We start from the raw sequence: 14,892 nt of genomic DNA on the forward strand, positions 1-14,892 counted from the left end.
CACCAATAAGATAGTGGTTTGGCTATCTGAGCATCTGTTTGTGAAAACTGGAACCACCCATTCCACAGTGGCTCGGAGCTGCCATCCAATGGGCTTTGGGTCTCTGACGACAAGAACTGGATGCAAACCCACCCGCTCTAATGCCCAACAGGACAATCCCCAGCCAAAACCCTGAGCCAACTACTCTCCCAGAACACTTATTTACATAAATTGCATAAGTCAATATTTATTTATTTACAGACCATTACAGTTTATTGTATCCATTGCCAAAAGCATATAACATTTTGTTTTTCTTTAAAAAAAAAAAAATAAAAAAGAAAAGAAAAAGAAAAGGGTACCCAAACAAAATAAGTCCAAAAGTAGACATTAAAGTAGCATTTTCTAGGAATGCATGGAGATTTTAATCTTTTTCGCAAACCAGTTGCTTTCCTCTAGGCCGATTATCTAGCATCTCATGCTACTTTAAGATTACTTTTGGCTACCTCCTAAAACCAATTTCTTCAGTGCTAAGTATTGTACCTATGACATCCTAGAAACTTGCTTTTTCCCTGTGGTCATATGTTTAATGTTTTCAGCCAAAAATAGCAAATGCTTTTTGGAAAAACTAAAGCCTGATTATGTGCACATTTCAGCAGCAGCAAAGGGTTAAGTAATAAATAAAAAATACTACATCTTGGAATTAAATGTAATTTCTGTTTTGAAAGAGAAAAAAACAAGAAAATAAATGAAGAGGACATTCTGAGTTTATCATAAATCAACTATTTTACATTGCTTCTGTCCCCTCCCCCCAAATATTTCTTAATTCCAAACGTTAGACTTAGTTTTTCCTTAACGCACATCAGCAGGAGGGCTTTGCTACATATTGGAACTCTGACTATAGAAGGGCCACATGTGCTCATGGCAATAAGTCATGCGCTTCTACTTCAAAACAGCTTTAACTCAACAGTGACATATTTTTATTTTTCATAAAGAATGTGCATCAGAGCAAAACAAAGTTGGAATATTAAATTTTAAAATTAGTTACATAAATCCTAACACATTTTTTAACTGTCACTTTCAATTTCCCAACATAACTGGCTAGAAAGTGTTATATGTGGTATGAGAATTTGTTATAAATTCCTTTTTCTTAAATATTGCTTTAAGAATTTGGCTCTTTTCTCCTTAGTATATAGTAAGAAATAGTCTGCCTTGCCCAAGGGCAAGTTCCAAAATTATTGCTACTAAAGAAATATGTATTCTTATGCTTTTCAGCATAAAATGTTATAAAAGCCTTGTAAAAGATATTCTATATAGTAACCTCCCCTCTAAAAAAATTGAGCGCTGTGAGGACCATTTTTAAAAACAAAACACAGTCAACAGGTATAATATTTTCCCCCCTCATTGTCATTACTGATGAAGATGTATTAGTCTTGTTTTGCAAGTTTTACGTGAAGGGTGCTATTTATTCCCATGTATTATGATGGTTCACACCAAAAGCAATTTTCTATAAAAGATGTTACAATGACCCCTATGATGCTTGTATAATGTCATATTTGATAGGCAAGTGTACAAATAAAAAGTCTCCAAGAATGATCCTGTTTAACCTATTGTCCCTTAAAAAAAAAAAATTTTTTTTTAAATCTGTGCTACAGAAGCTCTTTTTTTTTTTTCCCCCTTTTTGAGGATTCTAAATCAGTATAATGTTTGATGTTAGTCCTGTTGTCCTGGAGGCCAACTAAAATAAAAGCATAGTTAATTGTTCAGCTTTGGTATATTCTGCAATAGGTTTAAACACGTAGGATATATGCCAACCCTTGTATTTTCCAACCGTGAAGTTACAATGATGGAATAAGTCACTTATGAGAGAGGAAATATTACAGACACAGAATAAAAGTTTGAGACCCAGTTTTTCTTTAATCCTCTGGGATAAGCTATGAAACAAGCAGTCTGAAGAGTGAATACTCAGTGTCATGAATGATGTGCATAAGTTTACAATAATACGGGCACAAAAGAGATTGTCGCCTTTAGTACATTAGGTCATTAGAATTTCTCATATCCATGCACCGTTATATTTACTTGCATGAATTTACCACAGGTTCGTAGCGGACTTTGCCATTTAATGCTTACAGAGCCTAAAGCTTCCAAAATGCCTATCTGGCCTGTACATATTTCATTAAAAATAAACTCTATATAATAAATAAATATATAAAATAAATAAAATGTTGCCTTTGGAATTTCTATAAATAAATTTAACTTTTTTTTTCTTTTTTTTTCCTTTTTTTTTTTTAATTTTTTTTTTTTAAACTAAGAGGTCTTTGCTTTAAATTCACCGGGATGCCACCCGTGAGCATGAACTGAAAAAGTCCTTTAAGTAAGACTGCACCCTCCATGCCTTTGAAAATGCAGCGTACCCTTGCGCAGGCCACCAGCCAAAATCCTGATGAGTCGAAGTATGGCAGCTGTGCTGATACAAGATGAAGTACAACTGATCAAAAATGTAAAAGCGCGTCTAAATCCCAGCATGCATCAGGCCGCGGTCCTCTCTGCTTCTGCTTCTCTCTTCCAACTCCCCTGCTACTCATCCACGCACACACTCACACCCCCGCTCAGTCTCCCTCTCGTCCTCTCACAATAAATCAAGCAAGTGGGCAGCGGCGGTCCTCCAGGAGGACAAGCCTGTTTAAGTGCAGAACAAAATCAGCATGTTCCCATCCAAGCCTCCATCGTACATTATGCATGCGGCAAAGTTTGGCAACAGTGGAGCTGGTGTGATGACACAGCTAATCAATTAAGAACCCACCGCGTGAAACCTTTATAGTGGTTACTTTTTTAAGGGCTCAAGTGAAGAAATTGTCTTTGTCAACTTTGGCTTAGAATATCCTTATATAGTTCAGGTACTTTGTCGGGGTCCACTGGTCTAGGTAAAAAATGTGTGAATTTCTGGTGCCGTTTAGTCCTCGTTCCTTCTCTTGGGGTCCCGTCTTTATTTAATGCAACATAGTATCGCCTTCCAGTGTCCACGTGTTTATATAGATTCGAAGAGTACGTGTTATACCAGTTTTCTTCAAACTGTTCTCTGAATACACACTCTTGGGTTAGTTTTTCCTGTTAAAACAGACAAACAAAAAGGTAAGTATTTTGGCAAAATACCTGCTTTCTGTATTTAAAGCAATATTTAATCATGACATAATATAACTCTGGTAAGAAAACACTGATTTTAACCCATTTTAACCATTGTGGTGTATTTGCAAAAGTGCTTGACTGTATAAACTTAACTACATGCTAATTGCTTTTCATGCTGACTGAAGTGCAAAAGATTCCATTTTCTAGTTAGATTTTTTTTTTCATATGCCCATTATTTGAACGAGCCAAACAAAGGATGACCAATGCTATGAGTTGTTCTCATTTTTACAGCAGCAATTAGGATGGCGAGCATCCTGCGAGGGAGAGTCTTAGCCGAAGCCAAAAGTTCAGATAACTGCCTCATCTTTAGTATATGCTTTATAAAGTACTTGCAGTGTAGACCAACATGCTCAACATTAGCACTGAGGTTGGATATCTTCTGCCCTCTGAAGCAGGAGAGTTTACTTACCACTCTGTAAGAGTGCTTTTCAAACTTCAGGGTTAAGGAAGAAATCACCTGGGATGCTTCTTTAAAATGCAAATTTGCAATCTCCAACCCTTTAAAATTCTGATCCAGAAAGTCTGGAAATAGGCATTTTTAACAGGCCCTTGGGGGAATTCTGATGCAGTTAATCCACGGTCCACATTTCAAGATAGAATGCTTTCTATGTGACTGAGTCTTCCTGAATACAAAGAAGTAAAAACAATTGTTGTTGCCCTCCTACTTCCTTTAATTTAGACAGAAAGAGCCCCCCAACTTAAAAAGCCACATTCTCGGGCACACAGCTACCAACAGAAAAGCTGTACTTATTCCTACATTCAAAGTTAGAAGGTTCCACATTTTTACAAGTGTATTACGCCTCTCCCTCCACCTGAGCTTTATAAAACTCCAGGTCCCATTTAACCCCACGACCCAGGGCTCCTGCAGTCATGTGTCTCGTGGGCAGTAGTCGTGACCAGAATCAACAGACACCTTACATCCCAAAACCAAGAGCACACCCAAGTCACAAATGCTATCCTCTGAAGGAGAAACAAGGCAACGGAATTGAATGGCCTCTGCGCTTTTTACCACTGGACCGCAACTTTTCAAATCAATACCTTCCTTGATGGTACTTTTAAAAAATGAACATATAATGACCTTTAAAAATATTCCCCTTGCTCTTGCCCCTCTGGCACCTTACATAAATAAGAAAACAAACCAGAAAACAACACATGTCCATGCACAGACTTAAAACAGCAGAACAGATAAGGGCATTTGACGTTTTTCCCTTTCTGACATTCAGACCCAGAAGACAGCAAACTAGACATCACCAAAATACAGATGTCCTTTTTCACTGCACACACCTGAGACACAGTTTAGTACACTGAGTTCATAGAGGGCAGCTGGGGAGAATCCATCATGTCCTCGCAATGGAGTAAATCAGGAGAGCAAAGGGAGGAAGGGAGAATTTGACAAAATCAACAGTCTAATGTGAGGCCGGCTCCCCTACTTCTTTCATGAACTAAAGGCTTAACACCCACTCCAAAGCACACAGCGCTTGCCGGCACCTCCTCTTCCAAGCCCCGAAAGGGTTTGTGACACAATATTACCTCACTAGACAAGTTTTTCTTAAATCAAACAGGGCAAAGCCAAAAGGAAAAACAACGCGTCTGTCAAGGACAGAAACGATGGGGAAATTTTGGAATGCCGATGTTGGGTTTGTAGGGACAAAATGAATTGTGGGGAGTGAGAAGTCATGCGGAGCTCCCCCCTCAGCTGGATTACCCATTGGGGTGCCAGGAGAAGCTCCACCCTCAGAAGGAGGGGGTGAGCAGTGGCCAGACAGCCCCTCACCTCACTCCACATGGAAACCTAAAGGCTCGTTCTTCTGAGAAAACACAACCTCTACCCTCCCCTGCGCTGGAGGACGAGGCTGCATGTGATTTCTCTTTCATCTCCATTAAGACTGACGAAATAAAAATAGTGTGTTAAAGACATTACCAGCTATTTTAGTCGTTACTTCCATCTGTGTAATAAATATTCTCCTCACAGACAAGATTATTCCTGGCTAAAAATGTCTGGTTTGGGTTTGCTGTGATTAAGTAAATTTTCCAAACAAATTATGTTTTTGTTTTTGTTTTTGTTTTTGTTTTACCTAATAAAATGGACCAGCATACGGAACTGCATGCTGAACATTTAGTTCCTCAAAAAACATGAAAAAACTAACTCAATTGAAGCTTTCTTTTTCTCAGCAGGAAATCGTATCACCTGACAGACATTTCATTTAAAAAATAGAACACTTCTGTCTCCTTTTGGAACCATGAGTTACGTACTAGTCCTGTTTGCTTTATAGAACTATCATAACTATAGTAAAATGGACTTTGTTGGATTAGAAACACAGACATGTCACCTCAGCAGAAGATAGGTAGTTTGCACACAAGTGAAGAGCCCAGCTGTGGCATCCAAGGCCCACGCAGATTCCAGCTTCGCCCTTCACTAGCTGTGGGACATTTACGACTACGTACTTAACTTGTACAAGCCTCAGTAACTTCAACTTTAAAGCAGGTTAGTATCTTGAGAGAGGGCTATTACAAATATGCAGTCAATGAACATGCTTGGCACAGATGAAGCCCTCCATAAACAAGCAGTGAGACATTATGTTGGTTGTTGACATTGTGTTAACATCATAACCTCTCACAACAGGGAGGAACTTTGGAAAGAGCTAATACAACTTCTCCTGTTAAATACATGAGACAGCAGGACCCAGATGTGAAATGTCTTGCCCCTGGTCTGTACCAAAGGATCTCTTTATTAGGAATAAAGCCACTTGAGCAAGAAGTTTCTAGGAGCCCTACTGGAGGCCCTTCAGTCTGGAGACCAGTTCCTTCTGGGATTTTTTGCTTTTCTCTAAGCACTGTGATTCCTCCAGACTGGCTCCTGGTGCTATTTCCAAAGGGCCAGGCACTACAGAGGGCCGAGCAAGGGAAAGACTAGGGCTTGCAGACTACACTAGTGAATTACATGAAGTAATTGTTACTCTAAGACTCATATATGCTTCCTTACTTCTTTACCTTAACAAAAGGTAATTTTTAGAAAACAATATTCGCTTTGCAGGATGACTAGGTAGAAATTATTAACAAAATTCTACAGTGGTAGGGACAGCACAATCTAGCAAGGGAACACATTTGGTTTCAGAATTTATGAAAAGATTCTCATTGTATATGTTCTGAGAGGTTGGTTTTTTTTTTAACTTATTTTTTTAAAAATACTTTTTTTTTAAAAAGATATAAGTGAAGAAACTGAACTAGCCTTCTCACTGCTCAGAAAACACTGCTCTATTTCCCCTAGCAGGCTCTTACAGCATTTTTTTACATACACATAATAGAACTTTCTAGGCAACCCAGAAAAATGAAGTGAATTATTCCATTTAAAACAGTATTATCTATAGCCAGCACTTTTTGTGATGGTTAAGAGTTCAATTGCCTCCTACACAGAAGGGTTGTCTGACTTCAGTTAACAAGTTAAATGAGATTGTGCAGACATTACATTGAAAAAGCGCTGGTACATTTCAGCTCCTGTAATTATAACACAATTAGTATAATGTCACTCAGATAAACTGACGTACCTCAAAAATTAAAATGATCATTAAGAATTAAAGAGCCTGTTCCTTTTTTATGCCATGTATATGCTTTTAAAAAATTTCTTCTTCTTATTGGGGATTACATTCACGTGTGACTTCTGGTTTTGGACAGACAGATAAAATAGCAAGATTTACAGAATTGCTCTCTTTATGATTGCACTTTAGAACTCAGTGACAAAATACTTAGTCAAGGTGACTATACTTTATATTTGTACCTTGCAGTGATTTTTCTAAATTAAAAATAAGCAAACGAGTGCAAGTTGGGACAGCAAAAACATATTAGCCTGTATTCTTCTATATATGCAGAGGAGGAAAAAAAAACTTCTGCCTTCCAATCAACTCTACACTTTAGAATTATAGAACTCAGATGTTTTAAAACTCACCACATGTTTCCAATGCAGACAGTTTATAGAGTATTCCACTATAAAGTGATCAATTCTTGTTTTATTGTATTTCCATGTTTTAATTTTTTTTTAGATTATTTAACTATAGCTGTTTATGGCATACCTATCTTTGAACTGTTGGATTATATCACTAGGCTTGGGTGGAGAATGTGGATTTAATTCAAAAGTCTACTAAAGTCCATGCTTTGGAACAAAATCTGGTGAATGTTAGCAACTATGGAAACCTCTTTTCATTTTATATCATCAAATTCTAAGCAGTGGGAAAAACTGAAATTAAAACTTCAAAACTTTTATGAATCCTATTTAAACCAAAGAATGAGATAATAATGTGAAAATTACAGCACACTCTTGAGAATGCTTAGGAATGTTATAAGACATAAACTCATATAGATACCACTTTAAAATATAAGACAATTGGAAAATATGTAATCCACATAGGTCTTATTATGCCCAATTCATATCTATACCCACTTAAAAACTGAAATCAGAATTTTTCAAAATGTAAGGCTCAACAGTTCTCATGGAAAACATATAGGCTTATGTCATGCTATCATTTTAAAACATGATTTCCATATTTATATGCATATAAAAATATATTTATGTTTACATATTTATAAACCTATTTATAAATATATATGGTGTAGCTTTAGCCACTACCCAAAATGGTTGCATTTATTCAACTCAATGGGTCACTTAAACTAGTTGCGCAAACTAGCCCAACCCATAAATTTGAGGTCAGCAACTCTACAGAAACCAACTTGATAGCAGAGTTTCCAAACGTTCTGTAAGTTAATGATTTGATGTAATCCCTCGTTCTCATATCTCCCATTTATTACAGTCATGGTATTTAAACCTCCCTCAACACAATTACTCGTACAGATGTACTCTTCCTCATTAATAATCTAGCAGTAAAGACTTAATGGGAGTTGTTGCAAGGATCGGGGTGATTAAATATAATGACTAAAGGACCATTAATAAGAAGCCAGGTCTTTTAACTCTTTTCTCCTGGGAGAGGTCCCCAAATAGACAGAAAGCAACAAACACAGAGGAGAATAGACAAGAGGGCACTATTTCTTATTTTATTAGACTCCAGTTCAGAACCAACCCCCTTGTGCCCTTGACACGGCTCACCGTAAGCCCCCTCTTTCAAAACCTCTTTGAAATTCCCACTATTCCAGATGGGCCTGCTTTCATATCTATGACTCTGGAATTGTGGGAACAACTGAATCCGTTGTGTCTGGCCAATGTAAACAAAATGAAGCAAGGAGGCAGGCAATTTTTCTTTCGGTCTCATCAAAATGTAGAGAATATTAAAAATTCTGACATTTCTCTCCACTCCTTCCCTCACCAAACACTAAACAAAACAAACACAAATGACCTTCTCTCCAGAAGCAGCTTACTTGGGCAGTTGGGGGTTCAAAGGTTGGGGCCCATCTGAATACAGGGGCACATGGACACTTTCTATGCTGTGCGTTCCCTATCCTGCGGTACCAGCAAAGCTGCCGAGGGCAGAACCTGCCACAGACAGGCTAGTCAATTCAGGTGCCTTCCTTAGAATCTGCCTCTAGACATGGATATTTGTTTAGCAACTCATATTAGCTCATCAATTTGTAATTCATTTCCAGAGATGTAGTCCCGCAGGGGAAAGAAAACCATGCTCCAGGTGCACGAGGATTCAAATTCGAGAAGTCCAGTATTCACTTTAAGAAACATCGTTGCTTGTGTCCCTATGTGGACAATTAGATGTGGCACATTTAATGCTTCCACTGAGACCCTGACAGGAAAAATTCATGAAACTTCTTTTAGGATCTCAGAATACCATTGTAAAAAGAAATCACATGTAACATTTCTTACCCTACAGGATGATCTGGTAACAGTAGCAGGCCATTCAGTGACCACTTAAAAAATACATCAAAGACCTGCAAACGCTGAAGAAAACTCCCGGTGCATAACTCCTAGCGCTCTTAGCTCCAGAGGGAAGAGCCCAGAGCAGAGGGAAGGCCCTGGAAGAATCTGACTGACACACAATAGCAGAAACCCCTAAAGTTGAACAGCTGGGCAGAGAAATTAAGGAAATAAGGGATCCAAAAAGACAAAGGCAATTGAATCCAACTACTTTGTTTCCAAGATAACCATCAGAGAGACCTTAGGGAGTGGGAAGAGAAAAATGTGCCAGAGGTTTTCTATGATAGACAAAATGGGTTAAATTAAGAACTTGGTTTGTAGAAATAAAATTAAATCAAAAAATGAACCAATACAATGACAGTAGAAGCCCAAAGATTATTTTTAAATTAATTCTTTTTTTTTTTTTAAAGATTTTATTTATTTATTTGACAGACAGAGATCACAAGTAGGCAGAGAGGCAGGCAGAGAGAGAGAGAGGAGGAAGCAGGCTCCCCGCTGAGCAGAGAGCCCGATGCGGGACTCGATCCCAGGACCCCGGGATCATGACCTGAGCCGAAGGCAGCGGCTTAACCCACTGAGCCACCCAGGTGCCCCCCAAAGATTATTTTTGAAGAACTAAAAGATTTGTAGAATTTCCTTATGTAAAGGAATGCCCAACTTCCACAAACACAGACACACACTCTGGGAATGGGGCGGGAGGTGGGGGTTGATTAATAATCCTGGGCCTCAATTTCCTTTCTGTAAAATGAGGGAACTGGACTAAGACATTTCTAAGGTCTCTTTGGGTCTAAGTTTCTAGTGATTCAGTGCTGGAACCTCAAAATGGGAAAAGCAGAGCTATCCACAAGAACTCTGGAAGGACATATTGAACAGGAAATGGAAAAAGAAACTGTTGTGGAGGAAAATAGGGAAAGAAACTAAATAAAGTGTGCTGCACCAGTTGCCCACTGCAGAGAGGGTGGGGACAGCTGATCAGAAATGCAGACTGAATTAATGCTTCCAGAAGCAGCCAAGGGAATGAGATTGCTATTTCAAGGAAGAAATGAGGACAAGGAAGAAGACATCCCTTTGGCACGAGGGGCCCTTCTCTCTTCTCCCTGGGAGACCATTAGAATGATCCTGTCTGGAAGGGGTCTTGCCTACTTTGTCCTTACACTTTGGAGCTTGCCACTGTCCTCTTTGACATGTTGGCCACCAGAAACATGGCTCATTTAATGAATGCTTGCCTGACCCACAAACCCTACATCATAAGTTCTCCCTTGGAGAATTTACTTGGGAGGAAAAACCAAGTCTTGCAAGAAAACAAACTCAAACCCAATGGGAAAGCGGACACGTGCATTGGGTAGACAAAATGCAACCTCAAAGATAAATAATACCGAACTCTTGAACTTCTCAACACCCTCCTCCAGCCAATGCTGGGGGGCCCTACTGCCCCATCCCCACCCAATACCCACAGAGAAACCCTACGTAAAATAAAATCATAAGGGAGATAAAGCGTGCCTCTGGCATCCCCCTTACTTCTTGGGTCCCCAGCTCCTAGCTCCAACCATACTCATGCCAGCCCAGATTTCTCTAGAAGTAAACTTTTCTTCCCACCACTGACTTTGTGACATATAAATGGCCCTGCTCTCTTAAAAAGTAACCAGTGTTGCTGTCTTTTCCTCTTTGCAACACAAAGGTGACTGTGTCTAACTCTCTCAGGGCCCTTCTCTCGGCTAGAGTGGAACAACCAACTTCCAACAGTAATCAGGGCTAATACCATCAACTAATAATTCCATTGCTCCAAAACAAAATTCATACGCTGACATAGATCCTTTTTTAAAACTGTGCTTTAATCCTGAAAAAACAGTTCCAGTGGTAGACATTTCAGGTGCCGTGATAGCGTGGTGAATCCACTAATATGTGAACATAGGGAAAAAAAAAAAGAAGAATTACAATAATACAAAAGTAAATGAAATCCCAAAGAAAGAAACTTCTTTAACTATATGGATAAAATAACAGTGAGCTACATATAAAAATAAAGTATCTAAAATTAATCTTGATTAATCTTGATTAATCAATTAATCTTGATAAGCAAGGCTTTATGGTTAACACTTCAACGAATGATTCCAGGGATGCAGGAATGAAGGAGATTTATATCTATTTTCAAAGACTTCGTCATACATCTTCGTTCCAGAATTCAAACTTGCGAGAAACACGTTTTCTGTGCATCTCACATCCAGTCAGGAGTCTGAGAGGCTGCACAGGGGCAGCGTTCCTCACACTCATCCATAAGGAATGCTAAGGGGACAAGCTTGTGCTAACGAGCCACTGGGAGCCAAGCAGTGCGCTGGCTGTTTTATGGGCTTCGGCTCGCACAGCAATGCTGTGATGTGGCTGTCATTAGTCCTGTTTCACAATTACAGCTCAGCAAGTCTGAGTAGCCTGCCCAAGGTCGCACAGCCAGTGAGCCACAGAGCTGGGATGCAAATGATCCTTGGGTTTCCACTACTCTGTGCTTTGCCTCCAGCTTCAAACCTTTCCAAGTGCAAGTAGAGGCTTCAATATTTCACCAAAACACTGCAAACTGAAAATCAACTTAAAAGATAATGAAAAAGAATACAGGCCACATTGACACAGCCAAGAGAAAAGCTATATCAAACACAGCAATTCGTGTGGGAAAAAGGATGGACGGATGAAACCTAGGGCCAAGTGTGGACAGAATTACGTTGAGAACATACAATGCCACATGGCAGCTAAACGGGTAAAAATCATTCAATGCAAAGCAATCACATCATGCACCCCAGGGAAAGGGATGCCTTTGGTATGACCTTGGCAAGTCTGTTCTTGGAATACTGCATTGAGCTTTGAGAGCTTCATTACAAGGGAAAAAGCAAATGATGGAGATTTCCATGAATTCCAGTACACACCAAAAAAGGAGTAAGAAAAGAGGGGATCAACTCATGTCAGGATTTTAAGCATTTATGAAGAGGACAAAGACAGCTCTGTATATGTCTCTCCCACTGAACGCCATAACCTTTTAATCCTGAGGGGGAGGCCTCGGCAGCAGGGGTGTCAGGAAAGCAGACACTTTTCTCGGCCACCTGTTTGGATGCTGCTGAGGTGTACCGGTCAACAGACTGAGAAATGATGTCTCTGCATAAGTACACGTCAGTCCCCAGCCGGGGGGGGGGGGGGGGGGCCAAGAGGGAGGAGGTGGCCGGGCCACCACTGTAGCTGCCTTTAGGGTAGCGGCTCCTCCTGCCTCCAGGGGGGCCAGCTTTCTTTGTGGGGCTCAAGGGCACCTCCCATGCCATGGCTGAAGACAGTGACCGGAAAAGACCTTCCAATGTCAGCAGTGTAGCCTCTGGCAGCAGGTGGGAGAAACAGAAGCAGAGACAGGACCATGGCAGGGGGACCAGAATTAAAGATAACAAATCAGGATATATCCAGCAGCCACCATGTTTCTGAGCCCAGGTGCAAAGCTGCCTTCACGCAAGCCTTCCTCTCAAGACACCTGCCTATTTTTCTCCATCTCCTCTGTGAAAAATCCTGGAGTTCTCTCCTGCCCTGGAATTAAGCTCTCTCCTCTAACTTCTCTGAACCCTTTTTGTACATAATTCTATCATACTAAATTATAATTCTTGGTTTGTATATTTGCCACCCCCAACAAAATTGCAAGTTCTTGGACCAGTTCTAAGCTGGGAAGAGGAGGCGTCATTTGCATTTGTATGTAGAGTTGATCTCATTATTTGCAAGAGTTCTGTTCTCTAAAGTCACCATGAACACTGAAGTCGAGAATATGGATGCACTGCTCATAAGAGAAACACCGGGTCAGGTTCCACGCAAGTCAGTCATAACACTTTCATCAAACCATCAAGAAATAAGCTGGTTTTTTGTGGGTTTCTATTTAAGTTAATGTTGTAGATTCATTAACAGTGAACTCACAGCCAACAGCACTGTAGCTCACGCTCACACAAGACTCTCTCACTAATCTAGTGTGCTCCATAAGACACATCGCAGCCATCTTGCATTTGGAAACACCAGATAGCACTTCAGCGCTATGCCTGGGGGGGCATTTGAAACAGTAAAACCACCAAAAAAAAAAGCACAAAAAGGGAAAACGTGGCACTAAATAGATCCCCCAAAGGACATTTGTTTATAGTGTGAGCTGAAGAAAGAGAGCAGAGAGCATCACCTGGCAAGACCTCTGCTGGAAACGTGCCGATCAGGCCATTCCCTTCTGCTTTCCCTTGAATGTCTGTAGATGACCGCGCAAGTGCCACTATTAATGACTTAGAGTCACAAGCAGATTTGTAAGGACACGAATTTGCAAATATACAATCTGCAAATAATGAGGAGCAAGTGAATTTCCAGGACCAGCATGTATTAGCAGTGGGTGGTGCCAGTGATGTTTGTTGGCTCCACAAAAGCCAGCACGGAAGACTAAGGGAGTAAGTGAGGGTGTGAGTGAGTGAGTGAGGGTATGTGTGAGTAAATGGAAGAGTGAGTCAGTGGCGAACAAGTGAGGGTATGAACAAGTAAGGGTGTGAGTATGTGAGTATGTGAATGAGGATGTGAGCAAGTATGTGAGTGAGGGTATATGTGAGGTTTGAGTGAAGGAAGGTGTCAGCAAGTGAGTGTGTGAACAAGTGAGCCTGAGTGAGGATATGTGTGAGTGTGTGAGTGAAGGTGTAAGCCAGTGACGATGTGGCAGAGTGAGGGTGTCAGTGAGTGTGTCAGTAAGTGTGTAGGCAAGTCAGTAAGGATGTGAGTGAGCACAGGTGTGAGCAAGTGAGTGGAGATGTGAGTGAGTATGTGAGCAAGGGTGTAAGCGAGTGAAGATTTGAGCAAAGGAAGTTGCGAGCAAGTGAGTGTGTGAACAAGTGAGTCTGAGTGAGGGTGTGTGTGTGTGTGATTGAAGATGTGAGATAGTGAAGGTGTGGCAGAGTGAAAGTGTGAGGGAGTGTGTAAGTGACTGTATAGGCAAGTGGGTGAGGATGAGTGAGTACAGGTGTGAGCAAGTGACTGAGTATGTGAGCAAGTGAGGATATAAGCAAGTAAAGGTATGAGCAAGTGAGTGTGTGAGTGAAGGCATGGGCCAGCGAAGGCATGAGCCAGAGAAGGTGTGAGGGAGTGAGTCTATAAGTGAGGATATGAGTGAGTGTGTGAGTGTGGGTGCAAGCAAGTGAGTGGGAGCATGAGTGATGATGTGAGCAAACTGAGCGAGTGTGTGAATGAGTGAAGGCATGAGCTGGTGAAGGTGTGAGGGTCTGAGTGTGTAAGTGAGTGAGGATGTGAGTGAAGGTGTGAGGGTGTGAGCAAGTGAGGGTGTGATTATGTGTCTGAGTGAGTGAGCAAATGTGGGAGTGAACATATGAATGAGTGAGACTGACCCAACTCTGATCAGCCTATCTGGCATCACTAATTCAAGGAATCAGAGGAGACTGATACACTTAAAAGAGAAGCAGGAGGCTCTACAATTCAGAACCTGTCTGTCCAACAGGCTCCAGTGAGGAGGCGCTCAGGTTCTGTGTGACCAACAATCCATTCTGACGCGAGAGGCGATGCTAGAGAGGTGAGATGGAGGAGGCGGGGAGGGAAAGTATTAGCTAAGTGAGGCGTGGAAGAAGCAGGGGGTGCCTGGAGGCGGTCAGCTTGTGCCTGTGTCCCCAGTGTTTATTTTCTCTTGGTGGTCCTCACGCCGCCCAGTTTACAAATTAAACATGTAACATTTCATGTGTGCAGGGAGGCTCAGGACAAAAAAACCATTAGTCAGGATTGCCAGTCAACTACTTAAGTGAGATATCCATTGCACAGATATGCTGTTCTTTTCAAATGTATATATGAACTGCTCTGTAACAAATGTGTTTTTCAATGTT

At 40.8% G+C, this 14,892-nt stretch overlaps 1 protein-coding gene across 1 annotated transcript in view; it reads right to left on the reverse strand.

The window, feature by feature from the left end:
- Nucleotides 1–2,268: 2,268 nt before the first annotated feature.
- The window catches only part of FGF9 (fibroblast growth factor 9), a 31,840-nt gene continuing 19,216 nt past the window's right edge, over nucleotides 2,269–14,892 (reverse strand). Inside the window, exon 3 of the mRNA XM_032315019.1 lies at nucleotides 2,269–3,084. Coding sequence (XP_032170910.1) covers nucleotides 2,839–3,084 — 246 coding nt within the window. The 3' untranslated portion in view covers nucleotides 2,269–2,838. The remainder of the gene's footprint in view (nucleotides 3,085–14,892) is intronic.

Source organism: Mustela erminea, chromosome 15 (assembly GCF_009829155.1).
Source record: "Mustela erminea isolate mMusErm1 chromosome 15, mMusErm1.Pri, whole genome shotgun sequence".
NCBI classification, from domain to species: Eukaryota; Metazoa; Chordata; class Mammalia; order Carnivora; family Mustelidae; genus Mustela; species Mustela erminea.